The sequence below is a fragment of the Chelonoidis abingdonii genome, chromosome 4, assembly GCF_003597395.2.
Source record: "Chelonoidis abingdonii isolate Lonesome George chromosome 4, CheloAbing_2.0, whole genome shotgun sequence".
NCBI lineage: Eukaryota > Metazoa > Chordata > Testudines > Testudinidae > Chelonoidis > Chelonoidis abingdonii.
The window spans coordinates 31,542,594-31,561,831 of record NC_133772.1 but is presented as its reverse complement, the minus strand read 5'-3'; the positions used below and the strand labels follow the sequence as shown (position 1 = coordinate 31,561,831).

At 47.7% G+C, this 19,238-nt stretch overlaps 1 protein-coding gene across 1 annotated transcript in view; it reads left to right on the top strand.

The window, feature by feature from the left end:
• LOC116830865 (pepsin A-like) overlaps positions 1-8,440 on the top strand; it is a 10,413-nt gene extending 1,973 nt beyond the window's left edge. Inside the window, exons 2-9 of the mRNA XM_075066003.1 lie at positions 1,760-1,945; positions 2,500-2,617; positions 3,945-4,063; positions 4,378-4,577; positions 5,228-5,344; positions 6,958-7,099; positions 7,232-7,324; positions 8,303-8,440. Of these exons, the coding sequence (XP_074922104.1) occupies positions 1,760-1,945; positions 2,500-2,617; positions 3,945-4,063; positions 4,378-4,577; positions 5,228-5,344; positions 6,958-7,099; positions 7,232-7,324; positions 8,303-8,440 (1,113 nt within the window). The remainder of the gene's footprint in view (positions 1-1,759; positions 1,946-2,499; positions 2,618-3,944; positions 4,064-4,377; positions 4,578-5,227; positions 5,345-6,957; positions 7,100-7,231; positions 7,325-8,302) is intronic.
• The last annotated feature ends 10,798 nt before the right edge of the window (positions 8,441-19,238 follow it).

Genomic DNA, 19,238 nt, shown 5'->3' with positions numbered 1-19,238 from the left:
CCCAAACTCCATCCCAAAGCCTGCACCCCTCACCCCCTCCTGCACACCCACCTCCTACCCCAGCCCGGAGCTTGCACCCAGCACCCAAACTCCATCCCAAAGCCTGCACCCCTCCTGCACCCTAATCCCCAGCCCAGGACCTGCACTCCAGAGCTCCCCCCACAACCCCTCCCAGAGCCTTAGGCAAGTGGGGGCGGAGTTTGGGGGGGCAGGTTCTGGGCACCACCAAAATTTCTACAGACTTGATACCCATGCTTGGGTCAGCGTGCTACCGGCAGCCCGGGGGTTCCACTGCGCAGTTGCTGCTTCACTTCTCCTCCCTCCCAGGCTTGCAGCGCCAATCAGCTGTTTGGCACCACAAGCCTGGGAGGAGAATTAGAGCAAGACAGCGTGCTCTGGGAGGACGCGGAGCAGAGGTGAGCTGAGGTGGGGAGGTACCGCAGGGGTCCTCGGGCCAGAGGGTGGGGAGCTGCCGCGGGGGCGGGGGGCACACTTCAGGGCGGGGAGCTGCTGCAGGGCTGGGGGGGGCGCAAGGTAGAAGTTTCGCCTAGGGCGCGAAACTTCCTTGCACCAGCCCTGTATGTTCCTATTTATAGGCACATGACAAAGGAGGATTTTAAGGAGAGATTTGAAGGAGAAATCTTCTTCCTTTATATAAATGTACACATCACATTCATTGCATTTACTATACATTGTATCACACATTTTGGGATTGGCTTGGTTACTTTGTAGGAACCAACCCCTGTACAGCATGCTTTATCCATGCCATGTGCGACTTACTCATCTTTATGTTCCCATCTTATCTCATCCATTGTTACCCTGTCCTTTGTAAATGATTCCCTTGATGTTCCCTGCCTTATCTTGGCTAGTTCAGCCATTCTGTCTCTTGGCTTACCACTCACTTACCTGTCCCAGTTTGCACAGACATTCTGTGTTCAGGCTGCTGATCTATTTGCCTTACTAATCCTGCCTCCTAAAAAATGAGGCCTTCCCCATGTCCAATTACTCCCATCAAGTCAAGACTAAAAGGTTGAGATTTCAGTTTGGACACGAGGGGGCACGTCTAGCGGAGGGCGGCAGATCTGTGAGTCATAAGCATAGAGGCTGAAGTGGAATTTGTGCTTGCAGATGAGATTACACAGAGATAAGGGGTATAAGGAGAATAAAAGGGAATGAATGGCAGAGCACTGTGGAACCCCTACAGAAAATTGGAGGGTGGATCCTCTGAAGGCATCAAAGGAATGATTACAGATATAGGAGGGAGAACCATGAGTGGAGAGAGTCATGGGAGCAAAGGGGGAACGTGATTTCAAACAGAACAGTGTGGTCAATGGAGTCAGGACAGCCGAAAATATTTCCTTTTTCCATCTTGTCTATTTCAACCGTAACCTGTACAGGGCAGGGATTTTCTCGTTCTATGTATTAGTACATCTCCCAGTATATTGAGGCATCTCTCTGCTAGTACACATGGGCTGGGGATTTTCCAAGGGTCCTACAGGAATTATTGCCCAACTCTAATTGACTTTCAGTGCACTGGGCACCCAACTCCTGTTCACTTCTTTGATAATCCTAGGTGTACTAAGGGGTCTCAGTGCAATGTAAAAGCTGGATTGCACTTATGCTCTGAACACAAGGCTTAGAATCATAGAATCATAGAATATTAGGTTTGGAAGGGACCTCAGGAGGTCATCTAGTCCAACCCCCTGCTCAAAGAAGGACCAATCCCCTGTAGCTTGTCTATTGCTTATTTTTTATTGAGTGGTCCCTCTCCCTACCCTTGTTGATTAAGGCCTCCCTGAAGAAGAGGAAATCTCTGAGGCAGAGCCTTAAGGAACATGGCTTGCTGGAGGATTTCCTGAAGAAACGGCCTTACAACCTGGCCTCCAAGTATTTCCCCAGCCTGGCCAACCAGGCTGCCAGTGAGCCCCTAACAAACTACATGGACGTGAGTATGGCAGGAGAGCAGGTCTTGTAGCCTCCCTTTCCTCACCAAAGCTTCCCACTCCTCTGCCAACAGCTGATCTTGCCCTCCTCCCAAAAGGACCACAACCCACTCCCCCACTAATGTGCTTCCAACCAAGCACATACCTTGCTGCAGCCAAGAACCCTCCCCAGCCCCAGCGCAGGGCCACCCAGCCTCCAGCTGTGATTGGACGGCATTAAGAAGAGCATTTGGAATAGCGCTTCCAGGGTCTACTTGCTTCCTCCTTCCCAGCACACCTTCCCACACACTGAGATTCAAGGGTCTGAGACTAAATAAGTATGTGCATCAGATCACCTGTTGCTATTGGATGCCAGCAGGTGCTAGAAGCCATGCTGGACAAAGTGATGGCAGAGAAACACAGTTCAGGCTGAGCCTTTAGCAAGGACACCACAGCCCAGATCGTCAGTTGGTGTAGATCAGCTGGAAAAGTATGCTGGTTCACTCTAGCTGATGATCTAATCCTTGGATGGCGATGGTTTCCTCTCTTTATGTAATTTTTTATCCTGCTTTGACAGGTCGATTATTATGGAACCATCTCCATTGGCACCCCAGCCCAGGATTTCACTGTCGTGTTCGATACTGGTTCCTCCAACCTGTGGGTGCCCTCCGTGTACTGCTCTAGCGCAGCCTGCAGTAAGTCACCTGCAACGCCTCTTGCCTTGATACATTAGCAGGGCAGACTGATTGAAATCAAAGAGATTTAAATCAGTAAGGAGGAAACCTTGATTGAAATAATTGATTTTAATCTTGCTTTGCATTTGTACTTTTTAGTCATTTTTCTAAAGGAAGTTGATTCTCACTGGTTTGTAACCACTATAAACAGGTTGATTTGCAACTATATAAGCCTTTACATTAAAGTCAGTACCTCTTTTAGCAAATCGGGGGTATAGACTATGTCAATACACGTGTATTTAAGCTATTAACATAGCTTTACATACATTTATTCAGTTTCATAATTTGTATGTTTTTTAGTTGTTTTAGAAAATGAAGGAGGAATTTATTATTTATTACAGAATGATTCATTTTTGATTTGTGTCAAACTCAATTTGGCTGGAAACTGGAATTAAATTTAAAATGCAAAATCCAGCTTTTTTAAAACAGAAGTTAAATAAAATTTCTTTAAATTGGCTGTATATACAAGAAAGAAAAATTTATCGAAACATGTTTTGCATTTAAAACTAATAGATTTATGAAACAAAGGAAGTGTTATCTGTAGTCAATGAATTGAACTCTTGTTTCTGACCAGCGTGTCCTTCAAGATTTTAGAACTTGTAGAGCTCACCCTCTTGCACCTAGCTTTTATTCAGAGACTGGAAGAGGAAAACAAGTGTTCCCACTTTTTCAACTCCCAATCAGTTTCTTAAGTTGGAATGAACTAGTCCATGAACTGAACCAGTTGATAAACTGACTTGAAGAAAGTATTCTCTCTGCACCTGCAAAAGAGGCTACTGCTGTCAAAAGCTCATTTAGCACCAGAAGAAACTCTGGTTCCAGGAGCTGAGTCAATGAAATGCTCCAGTTCTGTTGATTTTGTTTAAAGCCAGGAAACATGCACTGCTTAATAGTAACCATTGTACTTAAATTAAATGATTTAGTAGATTTTAGTAAGTTTAGGCCTTTCCATATGTTATCATAATTTCAGGGTTAATTTTGAAAAGGTTTATTTTTTTAAAAAATCAATTTTGAAAAAAAAATCAATTTTTATCCATCCCAAGCAGGTCTCCCTCCATTGTCTTTCCATGTTCTGCACAGTGTCAGAGGGGGAATGGGCCCTAGTAAGGTCAGAATTTAGATCCACAAAGGCACATAGGTGTGGCATGGTGCTGGGATGTGTGACTCTTTGGCACCCTGGTCCCACCAAGGAATTCACGGTCTCACTAGTCACCCAGGCTCTCCACACAACGCATGGGGAGAGTTACAAGTGTCAATCTGTGAACATCTGACTCTTCTGTACTTGCAGCAAACCATAATCGCTTCAACCCATCAGACTCCTCCACCTACGAGGCCACCAGCCAGACCCTCTCCATCCAGTATGGCAATGGCAGCATGACTGGAATCCTGGCCTATGACACTGTCCAGGTAAATTACAAGAAAGCATGAAAGCCCCTGGAGCAGACATGGTGAAAGATTAGAAGTTGGAAGGACAGGACGCATCTGGGAAGCTAAAGCAGGAACGCCACTTTCTGTGAACTGGGAGATGGAGATAAAGAAAGGGAAGAGAACTGGTGATGCAGCCAATCACTGACTATTCTCATATGGGGCGGGTGGGCAAGACCACAGTGCAGGGTTTGGCAGCCTCTGAGAAGTCCCCAGGCCATAAAGACCCTGTGATAGACTTGGCAGCTTCTCCCAGAGCGTAGGTTGTTTCTGATTATCCCCATCCCTCTCCCAAGGTTGGAGGCATTGCGGACACCAATCAGATCTTTGGTCTGAGTGAAACCGAGCCCGGCTCCACCTTTTACTATGCCCCCTTTGATGGGATCCTGGGTCTGGCCTTCCCCAGCATCGCCTCTTCTGGAGCCACCCCCATCTTTGACAACATGATGAATGAGGGTTTGGTGTCCCAAGACCTCTTCTCCGTCTACCTGAACTCGTAAGTCAGGGCTGGAAATGGCCCATTTGTTGCAGTGAGATTCACGTTCCTATAGCGTCTCTCACAAAGAGTGGTCCCTGTGATATTAGCTTTAGAAGTCCCAAAAGCAGCCACCTTGAGTGGAACGCAGCAGCTATTCTCTGCTGGTGATGTATGCTTTTGGCAGCAGAAATGAACACTAGTATCTCTAATGCTTAGATAAAAGCATCAGGGCCCTGTCAAGCACTGCCCAATGCCAAGGTAGGTCATCAATATTAGACTGACTCCTGGGGGAAGAATTCCCCCTAACACGGCACCTACATGGTTCCCTCACTCAGCATTTTCTAGCAGCAGACTGAACTGTCTGCTCAGTACTGACTCCAAGGGAAGAGCAACACTACTGACTGACTGACAACACTGAGCCTTTCCTTGGAAGTCTCCCATCCAGTTTTAGGGCAGGCCCAGCCCTGCTTAGCTTTTGAGATCTAGCAAGAGACATTTAGCAAAGTAGGGGCAGAGGTGCTCCTCTCATCCAACCGGATGTGCCCAGCTCTGACTCTACCACAGCACTGCCCACCTGTGGCCCTTCTCTAACAAACGGAGCATTTGGTATTGTCCCCTTAGCCGACCATTCATGAATCTTCCTTGACCCTCCTCTCTCCCTTCTCCAGTGATGAGCAGAGTGGGAGCTTCGTGACGTTTGGCAGCATCAACTCATCTTACTACTCTGGGAGCCTGAACTGGATCCCTCTCTCCTCTGAGACTTACTGGGAAATCACCATGAACAGGTATCACCCACGCTTGGCCCTTCCCCTTCATCAGGCCACCTTGAGGAGACAGGCAAAAGGAGATGCATGCGGGAGCTCAAGTTGCAGAGTCTAGACAAGATGAGAGACAAAGGAGTAGGAATCACACCTTCCTTGGAGCTATTGGAAAGGAGCTCACCAGTGAGGAGGTTAGTTCAGTGGTTCTCCACCTCATCCACACCAGGAATCCTGTCTCGTCTGGCCAGCTCTGCTTAGCAATAAAGTAAAGGGCAGGGTGGTCACAACCCCTTGACATCTGTTTGTGACCCCCAGGGCAGATCGGTCACAGTCCCAGAAGGTTGTAGGATGAGGATCAACAGGAAATATCCAAGGAAGGAGAGGTCTAGGCTGAAATATCAGGGGAAAATTCTTGGCACTTGTAGCAAGGGGGCGGTGGGGCAGCTCCACCCTGCAGGCCTCTCACTGCTGGCTCATGGGCTGAGTGGGAATGAGATTGGGAGTATTCCTGGGGATAAACAAACTAGGGAAATACAACCTAGATGGAACTACTATAAGGTGGGTGCATAACTGGTTGGAAAACCATTCCCAGAGAGTAGTTATCAGTGGTTCACTGTCAAGCTGGAAGGGCATAATGAGTGGGGTCCCATCCTACAGGGATCAGTTCTCGGTCCAGTTCTGTTCAATATCTTCATCAATGATTTAGATAATGGCATAGAAAGTACACTTATAAAGTTTGTAGACAATATCAAGCTCGGAGGGGTTGCAAGTGCTTTGGATGACAGGATTAAAATTCAAAATGATCTGGACAAACTGGAGAAATGGTCTGAAGTAAATAGGATGAAATTCAATAAGGACAAATGCAAAGCACTCCACTTAGGAAAGAACAATCAGTTGCACACATACAAAATGGGAAATGACTGACTTGGAAGGAGCACTGAGGAAAGGGATCTGGGGGTCATAGTGGATCACAAGCTAAATATAAGTCAACAGGGTAACACTGTTGCAAAAAAGCGAATATCATTCTGGGATGTATTAGCAGGAGGGTTGTAGGCAAGACATGAGAAGTAATTCTTAGGCTCTACTCCACGCTGATTAGGCCTTAACTGGAGTATTGTGTCCAGTTTTAGCTGCCACATTTCAGAAAAGATGTGTACAAACTGGAGAACTTCCAGATAAGAGCAACAAAAATGATTAAAGGTCTAGAAAACATGACCTATAAGGGAAGATTGAAAAAATTGGGTAGTTTAGTCTGGAAAAAAGAAGATTGAGAGGGGACATAACAGTTTTCAAGTGTGTAAAAGGTTGTTACAAGGAGGAGGAAGAAATTTTTTTTCTTAACCGCTGAGTACACGACAAGGAGCAATGGGCTTAAATTGCAGCAAGGGAGGCTTAGGTTGGACATTAAGAAAAACTTCCTAACAGTCAGGGTGGTTACCCACTGGAATAAATTGCCTAGGGAGGTTGTGGAATCTCCATCATTCGGGATTTTTAGGAGCAGGATAGACAAACATCTGTCAGGGATGGTCTAGATAATACTTATTCCTGCGATAAGTGCAGGGGACTGGACTAGATGATCTCTTGAGGTCCTTCCAGTCCTATGATTCTATGTTCCCTTGACTGACTCCCTCTTCTAGCATCACCATTGATGGAGAGACAATCGCTTGCTCTGGAGGCTGCCAGGCTATCATTGACACTGGCACGTCTCTGCTGGCTGGGCCCTCTACTGGCATCTCCAACATTGACTCCTACATTGGTGCCAGCAATGGCACAGTAAGGGCAGGGAGAAGGGACAGATACTTCTAGAGGTGTCTGCTATACACGGATGTGATGCTCCATCTCTCTCATTAGGGAACTTGCTGCCCAAGACATGTCTAACCTTTTCTCCATGTGTTACCTTCCTCCCTGCAGATCAGCTGCAGTGCCATGAGCAGCCTGCCCAACATCGTCTTCACCATCAACAGCATCAAGTTTCCTGTGCCTGCCAGTGCCTACATCATTGATGTGAGTGTCCTGCTCAGAAAGCCGCCTCAGAGTCTCTTAGCCAGGGCTTGTGCCTGAGGCCGTTGTGCTGAGTGTGCTGGCAACATTCCCTTGCACAGCTGACATGAGCCTGCAGGAGCATCACTGAGACGCAGCTCAGAGTCTGTCCCCAGTATGAGAGTGGGGCAGCAAAGAGCTCTTCCCCCAAAGGGTCCAGGGGAGGCATGTTTGAGATCAAGGCAGGCCCACAGTGAAAGTGACATACCGGAAGAGCAGTGAGGCAGCCTGTAGAACTCACCACTGCAGGAAATCACCAGGGTGGGAGCTTTACTGGGTTAGGAGAGAATTATATGAGCAGCTACCCCAGCTAGGAGGTGAGATCAAGAGAGATCACTGCCTCACGCTCTAGGACCTGGGCATTTGGGCATCAGGAAGGAGTTTTCCTCCCCCGTGGTAAAAGTTTGCTCCCATCTGGGGAGGAACAGGCAAGCTGCTTTAACAGCACACAGCAACACCAGCTGGTAGCAGGCAGTGGGGAAGTCGAAATCCACTTACAATCACAGCAGGATTTCTGGTGGCAGAACATAATCGCTCCCTTTGGAATCTGGCCAGGAACCTGGAGAGAGCACGCTTTGCCTCCCCAAGGGATGTGTCATGAACAGAAGTGGTCAGGACCTTGCTTCTCTTCCCAGTTGACAGACTGCACCCCTTAGGCTCAGGCTTAGGCACTGGGGCTGTTCTGAGACCCAGATCCACAAAGTTAGCTCACTGGGAGTTAGGCATCTAAGTAGCACCAAAAATTGGGGCCTAACTCACCTATACCACTCCCTGCAGCCCACAGAGGTGTCACATCAAAGTCCCACCCAGTCTAATACTCCTTAGGGTGGGAGCTCTGAGATCCCAGCCCAAGATGGTAAGAGGCACCAGCAGGCCCTACAGGATGATAACTCACTGAAGTTCCAGCCCAATAATTACCATGTCCCCTTTTCCCCAGTGCAGGAATCAGGCTCTTGTACCTCTGGCTTTGAAAGCATTGACGTTGGACGGATCTGGATCCTCGGAGATGTCTTCATCCGCCAGTACTACGTTGTCTTCGACAGGGCCAACAACAAGGTGGGCCGGGCTTCTGTGGCATGAACACAGCGCCATTCCCAGGACACTCCCATGGAACACTGATCCCGGAGAGTCTCTCTTTCTCTAGAGCTCAACACTGCGTATCGATTTAGTGATCCTCCACCCCACACTCACCCTCTATCCCGTAATCTTACCCACAGTAGAATAAAGGAATATAAGAGCATTTGAGTGAATTGTTTCTCTTTTATGGAGTGAATGCCTCGGAGTCCACCACTGGAAGTGAGATGTACCGTCTGCCAGCGCCCCTCATTCCTGATCTGTAGTCCCTACTGCTATTCCAGTCTTGCCCCTCCCCATTTCCCACGCTGCCAACCCTCCTCACTCCTGCCCCGTTTGATTTTGTTATTTCCATAGAAACTTGTGTAATGGCTTTTTGGGTGTGAGCCCTGCATTGAAACCCACATAGTGACCTGAGCTCTGTCCTCCCCTGCATTTTCCTGCTGAGCTATGTGCACATTAGCTCCCCATTCTAAGGGGTCAGAGGATGCTCACTGGTCTAATGATTCACACCCACTCACTGGCTGTGCCCATCCTGCTGTCTTTCACCCTGGAGCTGGCTGGGGGATGCCTGGTTGCCCAGCGCTCGGTGCCGTTCACGTCCATGTCAGAGTCCCTGCTCTGAGTCATGGTCTCTGACTGACAGAACAGTTACGTTCTGAGCCAGTGTCCAGTAAAGACTCCCATTGACTCCACTGGGATTTTGATCAGGCCCTTAGTGTGCGGGAGACCATCTCCTGGCCCACACTTCAGTGCTGTTCCATACACTGCGGCAAGTCCCAGGCTGGCTCACTAAGACAGCTGGGATTTGCTCTGGGACCAGAAAGTGACCTAGTCCTTAGTGCTCCTCATCAACACAAATGAGGAGAGCCAGGGCCAGCAGGAGCTAAGGGTCTATGGAGGGGGTGTTACATTCCGAGGTGCTGATAGGGCTGGGGCAGATTTCACTGCATGTTAGAAATTAGTAAGAGCCTGTTTCTGTCAGTGATGAGGCCCAGCTAGCCCAGTTTCCTGTCTCTGGCACCAGCTGCTTTAGAGGAAACTCCAGAATGAATAAGCAGGGACAGATTTCACTTCACTGGGGAAACTCAGGAATAGCCAGACTGGATCTGAGCTGAGGTCTATTTGCCCAGTGTCCTGTCTTCCGGCACCAGCTGCTTGGAAGGTGTCAAGGTTCCTTCCTCACTCTGAACTCTAGGGTACAGACGTGGGGACCTGCATGAGAACCTCTCAGCTTAACTACCAGCTTAGATCTGGTTTTGCTGCCACCACTCAAATTATTTATGAGTCATTTGGGAAACTCTGTCTACCTCCCCGCAAGAATATCTCCCTCCCAAGTATTATAAACCTTCCCTGGGTAGCATTGAGAGACTTCTCCACAAATTTCCTGGTGAACACTGAAACAAACCCTTGGATCTTAAAACAAGGAGAAATTAACCATTCCCCCTCCTTTCCCCCCACCAATTCCTAGTGAGTCCAGATCCAACCCCCTTGGATCTTAAAACCAGGGCTGGCTCCAGGCACCAGCTTATCAAGAAGGTGCTTGGGGCGGCCACTCTGGAGCGGGGCAGCACTTTCAAGGATTCAGTGGCAATTTGGCAATTTTTTGGCTGCTTGGGGCGGCAAAACCCCTGGAGTCGGTCCTGCTTAAAACAAGGAAAAATCAATCAGGTTCTTAAAAAGAAGGCTTTTAATTAAAGAAAGAAGGGTAAAAATCATCTCTGTGAAATCAGAATGGAAAATAACTTTACAGGGTAAGCAGATTCATAGAGTCCAGAGGAACCCCCTCTAGGTTCAAAGTTACAGCAAACAGAGGTAAACCCTCTAGCAAAAGGAACATTTACACATTGAGAAAACAAAGATAAACCTAACATGCCTTGCCTGGCTGTTACTTACAAGTGTGAAATATGAGAGACTTGTGCAGAAAGATTTGGAGAGCATGGATTGATGTCCAGTCCCTCTTTGTCCCAAGAGCGAACAACCCCAAAACAAAGAGCACAAACAAAAGCCTTCCCCCCACCAAGATTTGAAAGTATCTTGTCCCCTTATTGGTCCTTAGGGTCAGGTGTCAGCATCACCAGATTAAGGGGGCAAAAATCAACTGCCCGCTCTCAGATCTTGCTGTGACTTTTAAGGATCGGCCACAGGCAGCATTACTGAGACTTGACTGTTCCACTAAAACTATTGGCCTAAAAGCCCATCAATTGGGAGGAGATTAGCTTGGCTTCTGCCTTTTTATGACAGCTGCACTATTCCTGGGGTGGGGATCAGGATCTGTAACTAGGGTTGTTGCCTCAACTTTTCCCACATTCTATTTTATTTTTGGCCTACATCTCCCAGTGGTTTTTTGCAATTGTTAGAATTTCAGGATTTCACGTTGGGCACTTTAGATCTTTTAGATGCCTTAAGGGCTGTTACTCAGGATTGCCAAAATTGTTACTGGCTTTTAGGATGTACCAGGAGGCATTTTTCATAGAACCCTGTTAGCAAAATTAATTAATATTTTAAATTTTGTAAAGACATTAATTTTTAAAATCCCTTTTTTTAGATTTATTAAGCTAAATGCCTTTTATGTATGTATGTATTTATTTATTAATTTATGTAACTGCTACAAATATTTTTGCAAAAGAGGAACAGTACTTTTTGCCTTACTGAACACCTGTACGGCTTCATTCCAACCAGGGGGCCAAACGGGTTTTTATTTGGGTACTACTCAGAGAGAATATGTGGCACGTGGATTTAAGAAGAAATTTTGTCCAAACACCCCTCCTTCAAACTTCACACAAACCGTGAACCCCCTCCACCCATCGGTGTCCAAATGTGCCATTACTGTGGGTGCTTAGGTACAGAGCCTCCCTACAGGGAGGCAACCCGGTGATGGCAGTAGTGGTGCACTGGGTTTTCCCTCCCTGCTCAGCCAGCTCTTAACAGCCGGGGAGCAAGGTTATTTGGAAAAAAGTTTGTTAGGATAGCTTTAGAGAACTGTTTTACAGTATATTTTATTATTAGTTTTTCATAATTAATTTTATAAAACACACAGGTTATAGTGATTTCCTATTGTAGGGGCATTGCCTTTTTTAAATTTAAATTACCTATTGATTAATAAACATTTGTAACCATTTTAATTATAATGAGCTCTCACATTAAAGGCATGCTTACATTTAAGTTTTTATTTACTTTTTTTTTTATTTTAATTAAAAAATTTTAATTAGCAAAAAACTGCAGGCCTAGAGCTAGTGTTTACCTCACTAGTTCTAAAAGTATTTTAATTCACGCCTTCAACTATATATGCGTATTCCTTATTTCAATTAAGTTATAAATAGCTAAATGACTCAACAATATAATCTCTGTCAAATGTAGCTTAATTACATCTTCAATTCAATTCTGCCGCCAGAGCGAGTGTGGCTGAGTCTTTGTGGAGCTGTGACATGGAAGAAGTGGAAGGGTCTGATTCAAGCCTGTTCTGACAGCTTTGTCACACCGGAATAGTAATGTTTGATTTCAAACGCTGATGGCCTACAGCAGCAGTACAAAGAGAAGCTTGCCAGTGGTAAACACACAATCTAATGTTCTCCGCCCATTCAGGGGCCTACTGGTTTAAGGGCAATTAGCCTGAAGCTCAGGATGCCTAGATTCAGTGCCTGGCTGTGCCACAAATGCCTCTGTCGGATTATTGGGCAAGTCAATTTCCTCTTCTTTGTCCTGGACTTCTCCATCTGCTACAATTGGGCTAAATGATCTCAACCTTTGTCTGTTTAGCCTAGAAGCTCTTCAGAACAGATGCTGCCTCTCAGCTTACATGCAGTGTAAGTGCCTAGCACTAACGGGATTTCTGATTGCAGCCTCTGGCACTACTTACTTCCAGTACAAATAATAACTCACGGAGTCCATGCGAACATGCCCTAGCGGATGGCAGGAAGCTGCCTCCATGGACCAGGGCAGGCTAGCAGGGAGGACACAGCACATCCGTGGGTCTTCTTTAACCTGATATCATACACACTTGGTTTTAGTTCTCTTACAGCAGCTGTGAAGTGGAGAGCAATAGCTTGTGTAGCAAGCGCATAAACAAAACCTGAGTGTCAATACGCTCAAACGGAGGACACGACTTCGACGTTAATCTCTGTAGTAAAGACTTTCTCATTGTTATAAGTGATAGAGGGCCGTGTGAGGCTGAAACTGATCTATGAACCACCGATTGCCAAGAGAGGTCTGGCGAGATACATTCCCGTGAGAACACAGAGAAATTTTTGCATGTGACAATTGTAAGATTTGCAAATCCGAATACAACACTGCTGGGACGAAGATTTCATGGTCTTGTGGACATGCCTCTCAAGAGCCATGGGACAGAGCTGGCAGTGGAGCAAAGTCCAGAGTTTATGATTGTCTAAGTCAACTTGATCGTAAAAAAAAAATCTTTTGTCTCGTCCTCCTGGCGTTGATAAGACTGTGATTGCTTTAGAGCTTACGTGCCACAGGATGAGCGGCGGCAGCAATCATGCATTAAAGGCTTATCAGCACGGGTGGCCCACGACTGTGTTTCCAGCCATACGACCAATTAAGGGGTAGCTCTCGTGCTGGACTGGTCTGTTGTTTAAAGGAACCAGGGATGGAGGCCCGGTAAATATTATAGAAAAATATGTTAACAAGGATACATAAGATCAGTTAGGGACTGGAAAAATCTAAGAGAAGGGCTAGAGACATTTTATTACTGTACTGAATGAACAGCTATATTCAGAATAAGACACTCATTTCAGAAAAAGAGCATCCACACAGAGAGAGTTAATCAGGAACAGCAATTCCGCTTGAATTCAACACCTTCTCTTAACACAAATGAACTTCCCAGGCATAGATAAGTCGCTGAGTCCTTTTCCTTTAGTCAGAGTGACAACGTTTTTCCAAAATAGTTTGTGTAGCAAGGTGGTGTGGTCCCCTACCTCCCCTCCACAGGGAGGGTTGGACACCCAAAATCAAATCATACGTATCCCCAGGGCGGAACCGCTCGGGTGGAAGTCCTCGCCCCCTCAGAGGGTCAAGCGGCGAGCCCGGAAGGATAAAAGCCCGAGCCCCAGCCTTCAGTCAGGCCTCAGCCGCCGCCGGAAGCAGACGTTGCCCCCGGCTCTCAATCACTGGGAGGCTGCTGAGGCCAGAGGCCGGTACCAGGAGCTGCCAGAGCTACCCGCGCAGCCGCTACAATGAGGAGCTGCCAGAGCTACCCCGTCCTTACTACGGCCCCGAGGAGCCGTTGCGACCAGACCTGGCCCCTGTCCCGGAGGTATTCCCGGACTACCGCCCAGCCCTGAAGTGGGAGGAACCCGTGGTGCTGGACATCCCGGCGGACCCAGGTAGGAGCCAAGGGGGAAATAGGAAGTAGCCCGGGGGGCAGCTGACTACAGTCAGGCTGCAGAGGGCTCCGAGCCTAATGGCCGTGTGTTTTGGTGAGGATCCCCACTGATCGCCATTAGCAGCGACAGCCGCTACTAGGGCCCCAGGCTGGAACGCAGAGGAGTGGGTGGGCCTGCGTCCCCCTGCCACCCATAGCCGGGTGACAGAAATCCCCCTCTCCCGGCCTAGAGAGGCCAGTGTGATTGAAACCCCATTAATATCGCTGTGTTGTTGGTGCCAGCGCGCCCGAACCAAGGGCTGGCCCCCTCCTGACTTTGTGGCACTGCTCTGCCCTGCCACCCAAAAGGGCCAGAGCTCCTTGTACTGTGTTGGTGCCCTGCCGAACCAAGGGCTGGGGGCCCTTCTGAGCACTTTGGCACTCGCTCTGCCCTGCCCGAAAGGGCCAGAGCTCCTTGTCCTGTGTTGTACTGTGTTTGATGCCCGCCCGACACCAGACGGCTGGTTGTACACAGGAGGGCTGTTACCCTTCCCTTTATAGTTATGACAGAAGGAAATCCCAGAATGAAGAATTAGGGAATAACTACCCATGGCCTAAACTAGGGGCAGCCAGAGTCCCATTCCCCAGCCACTAAGCAAGGGGCAAGGAGTGGCTAAAACAAGGCACCCAGGGAAGGGCCGCAGCCCAGGGATCTCACAAACCGCCACAATAAACATAACTCACCTGGTCCGAGGACCTTCACCCAGCTCTGCACAGAGGAGTTTTCTAAGCACATGGCTTGGCAGAGAAGCCAGTTTGGGAAGGTGCAACATGATTTAGACCCGAATTGGTTCCAATTACTAACAGGAAGAAACCATAGAAAAAGACCTTTGTGCATCTTTCCAGGCAAGCCTGTTTAGTCCCTTTGGAAAGAGTCATAGTCCCTGTGTTGTCCCCAGACATGGTGACTTGTGGTCAGACACAACAAAGGAGGCTGGAGGGAGAAAGCAGGGGGTACAGCTGAGTCTTTGACTGTGACCCAGAGAAAGGGGAAGGGTCTGGTTCCCAGCTGTTTAATAGGGCAAGGCTCACTTTGTGACTCAGGAAATAGTAATGTTTGATTCAAAAGCTGATAGCCTAACTCAGTTTTTGAAGTTTTCTACATCTAGAGGAGTAACAACAAACTGCAGTGTAGGAAGGACAATCAAACAGCCTCCTCTCATTATGGTGTTTATTTATGGCATTAAAATATCAACATCTACAAGCAGATTGGAGAACATTCCAAGTTCATAGATTTCCACCTTCACTCAGCTGTGACCTGACAAAGAGGGCATCCTTTACAAGGAACAGGTGAGAGTAAGGGGATATGTCCTGGCTATGTTTAAAAAGAAATGCCTCTGGGTTGTTTTAAAGAACAATACAGGCAGCACAGAGGAATTGGAATGGGATACGGAGACATTTACCTCTCGGTCATTGGTTCCTATCTGGCCGGACCCTTGTTGGGAGAGAGGGTACCACCATGGGAATGGAGCTTTCCACACCTTGGGCCCCAGTGGCAATAAAGCCATGTAGAGGGAAACTGGTATCTCTATGGGAACTGGGATTCGGAGCTTTACACCTCTAGGTCACTGGTAGGACTCTGATCCCAGGTCAGCACAGGGAGCTGCAGTTAGTGGACTGGAAATAGGAAGTGCAGCATGAATCTGAGCGACTGGCTGACTCAGGGGAGTGGGCTCCAGAGCATGTTACTTGTGTGGTGCTGGTTCCAGCTCAAACAGTTCTGTAGTGAAAGGCTTTGTCACCTGACAGCTCTTGGGTGATATTTGTAGGTGAAATATGCTGGAATTCTCCACTGTTTCCTAGGGGCATATGTCAGGGTAGGGAAGGATTAGGTGTGAAGACTTGTGACATGACCTTAATAGGTCTAGGGCAAATGGTAAGTTGTGGTTGAGAATGACAGGGCTAAGGCATTTGTGGGCTATGGAGGCCACCAGTGGAGGAGAAGAGGGAAGAGATGTCTAGTCCTCCTTGGGTAGAGAGTAATTTCACTATGACATAGGATTTAGGGGGAGAGAAAAGGAGATCCTGGATGGCCCTCAAACTGGCGAGTGATTACCTGCACCGGGAGCAGATCATGGATTCACGTCTCCATGGCTGGGATGTGTGGGGAGGCCTCGCTGCTTAGCCTTGACACTGCAGCCTTCCTATTCCTGGCAGGAGGCCATCCATGGACTTGGACACCAGGCCACATGCCCACATGCCAGGAGCAGCTGCTCTGCCAGAAAGCACAATGAGAATCTCATGAGATTGAAAAATAGCATTTAACTTTCCATTTAGCACTATCTGCTCCTAACCCGGTGGGGACAAGCAAACACCCGGAAGGATGAGGTTTCAACGTGACTGGGAGTGAAGTCACCTTAGGCCAGTGACAACCCTAAGAAAGGCGCCTAGAAGTGGGCAGGTCTAACTTTGCCACATTGTTCAAACTGATAAGTTTTCATACACAAGTTTATCTGAGCGGAACTGGTCCTGAAAATCAGCTTATCTGCCCCACAGTGAGGTACTGGCATCTGGTGCTAGTCTCGCAAATGGGCAGGTATTTTCCATTCCCTGCTCCAGATTTTTCAACAACAAGGCGAAATAAATCTCAGATTTAGAGAAGGGAGGTTTGCTTTGAGACATCTGACACCAGAGAGACAATACAGGCACCTTGTAGAACTCTGAAGCAGTAGGGATTAATACTGCCCTATAGCACCCACTGCTCTTCTAGTCTTGGGGCTCCATGCAGCTCTGCCAATGCCAAATCTTGACCTGTTTATTATAGCCCTGGGGTATGAAACACACACAGAAGGCTCCCAAAGCACCTCACTCCTGAGCCACAGGACAGCCTGCTGTTCCAGCCCTCACACACAGCCCTCATACACAGACACAGCTCTTCTGATGTCCCTCAGTCCTGACCTGCAGCTCCCTATGCTTTCTATAATTTAGCCTCTTCTACAGAAAGTTGGCTGATATAACCAATTGTGTTATTCCCACTGCAGAATTTCTTGCAGCTTGCAATCATTTGTGACAGATTTGAGGATGAAGAGCTGAACTTGTAAGTTTGGGGAGGAGAGCGGCAAGCAGGTGGCTGGTGAGGGCAGCCGGTGAGGGTGGCTGGTGCACAGAGCGAATGCCCAGGCACCATAGCAAGGAAGGCGGCTTTTACTCCCCCCACCACAATGGGGGGTGAATTTACTCAGATGCACCTATGAATGCTGGGTGTTCACTGACCAAGGGCAACAACTGTGAGTGCGGTAAGAAGGGGGGCCCATTACAAGAACCTTGGTGTTGGATTGAAGAAGCTGAATCAAAAGACACTGCCCAGCCTATTCCAGGGTGGGTGTTTTGTTCATGCTTTTATGTTTATGAATCCTGCTTGTGCTGTTTTCCCAATATAATGCTATGTTAGTTTTATTAAAAAATCTCTCTACACTCAGACTCTGTGCTTGCAGGAGGGAAAGTATTGCCTCTTAGAGGTTTCCAGGGGGTGGCGTGTTATTTTCCCAGGTTACTGCATGAGGGCTCGAGCCGGTTCTGTGTTCTATTGTTGAAAAGGAACCTCTAGATATTGAACCCGGCCCTTCTTGCTGCCCACTTCAACTAGCAGAAGGGTAACATTCTGACACTGTGGGCATGGTAGAGAATCCAAAACACCTCTATAAGAGACCTGAGGCAGAAAGGCTTCAAAGTCAGATTTCTGCAAAAAGAGCAAATGGTTCGTATTGCTGGAAAATAGTGTTAAAATAAAGCGGCTACTGAAAAGGGCTTTGGAGTCACACTGTCCCATGCTTAACACAGTTCAGTTATAGGATGGTACCAATGAAACGTGGTGTGTCACCTGCAAACATGTTGTTTAACAAAATAATGAGAACTAGAACACCTGTGATGACAGATGCTGCTGTCCCAGGAACTGGGGATTTGAGGAAGAATAAAAAGCAAAAGAGAAAGCTAGTCAGAAAAAGATGACTTGGGATCCCGGGGGCTTCCACCATGTGGAGAACATGATGCATCCCATATCTCTGATGGAAATCAATGGTTACCGACAGTGGTGGTGTCATAGAATCAGACAATCACAGGACTGGAAGGTCATCTAGTCCAATCCCCTGCACTCACTATTATCTAGTCATGTAACTTAAGACTGCCCTGCAGTTGTATGAGGATGTCACCCTATACTGATGTCAACCCATACTGGATTCATGCTGATGAGGGACAGGTGACACCTCTCCAACTTTCAGAAGAGAGGGAGGAGGGTCGCTGGGTCAGACGTTTGGCCCAAGACAGTCTCAGTTAGGTAACAGGTCAAGACAACCAAGCCCCAAAACATGTCACCTCTGGAACAAAATGGACTCACAGCCTTCTGACAACAATAGTGCTGATCTGGCAGGGAGACCAGCATGGGGCACCTGAGAGATTAACTGAACATTATTAGCAAGGTTCATTAGTAGGATCGTTATAAGTGTTTGGAGGACCACGCTATATAAATGCTGTTTCATTAAATGTAGTTGTTATTACATAGTGGCTGGACATTGGGAATTCTACCTTTTAGAGCATTCAGCTTCCCAGACACAGGAAGTCTGGGGGAGGGGCGCTGCAGAAGCCCAGGCCCTGTGAAACAGAGGCAGGTGGAATTCAGTGACTGAGTGAAGAGGGGCTCTTTCAAGCCCCTTGGGCCAGAGTGTTTCCTGAAGATCACACAGCCCTCCACCCAGACCAGGAGAAGGAACAAACAGAGGTGGAGACTCTAGAAGCTCTCAGAGCTACCTGGGCACCAAACCAGAGCCAGCCAGAAGCATGGCAATTCTTGTGTTCCTAAAACTTGTTCCACGCTGGAGCTTTATCAGGTTTAAATTTTTGTAATCGAGACATTTTCTGCTGTTTCAGTCAGTGAGCTCATGCATATTCATCAAATATTTAGATCAGGGTATTGAATCACTGGAATATGATCTCCATGATTTCTACACCGTCAGCCTTAACAGGGCCAGCAGTGGGAAGCGATTTGGTACACACATCTTCACCCAGACAGCGAGTTGAAGGGAAGAGGAATGCGGGATAGAACTCTCACAGGGAATTCAGCACTGGGGAAAGGTCCCAGACACAAAAATCCAGTATCCCCAGGTCCCTCAATCTGCTTCAGCCCTTACAGGAAGGGTTAACTTGAAAGGTGGGGAAATGAAAGGTGATTGGTTTCTGTGACCCATTTGATCTCTGGCTTATTTACTGAGATAAAGAGGCCCAATTAGTGCCCTTTATGATTAATTTGTCTGGCAACGTGGGCACCTGTCCCACCAGGATCTGGGACTGAGACCTACCCACCCTCTCCACTCATCAGACATAGGGACTCCAAACATCCATTACTTGACTTGGGCTCAGACTAGACCTAGAGGCCTAGAAGTGGAAGGCTCTGTATGCTAATCCTGATGCTCCTGAGCCAGCTGGTTTCCC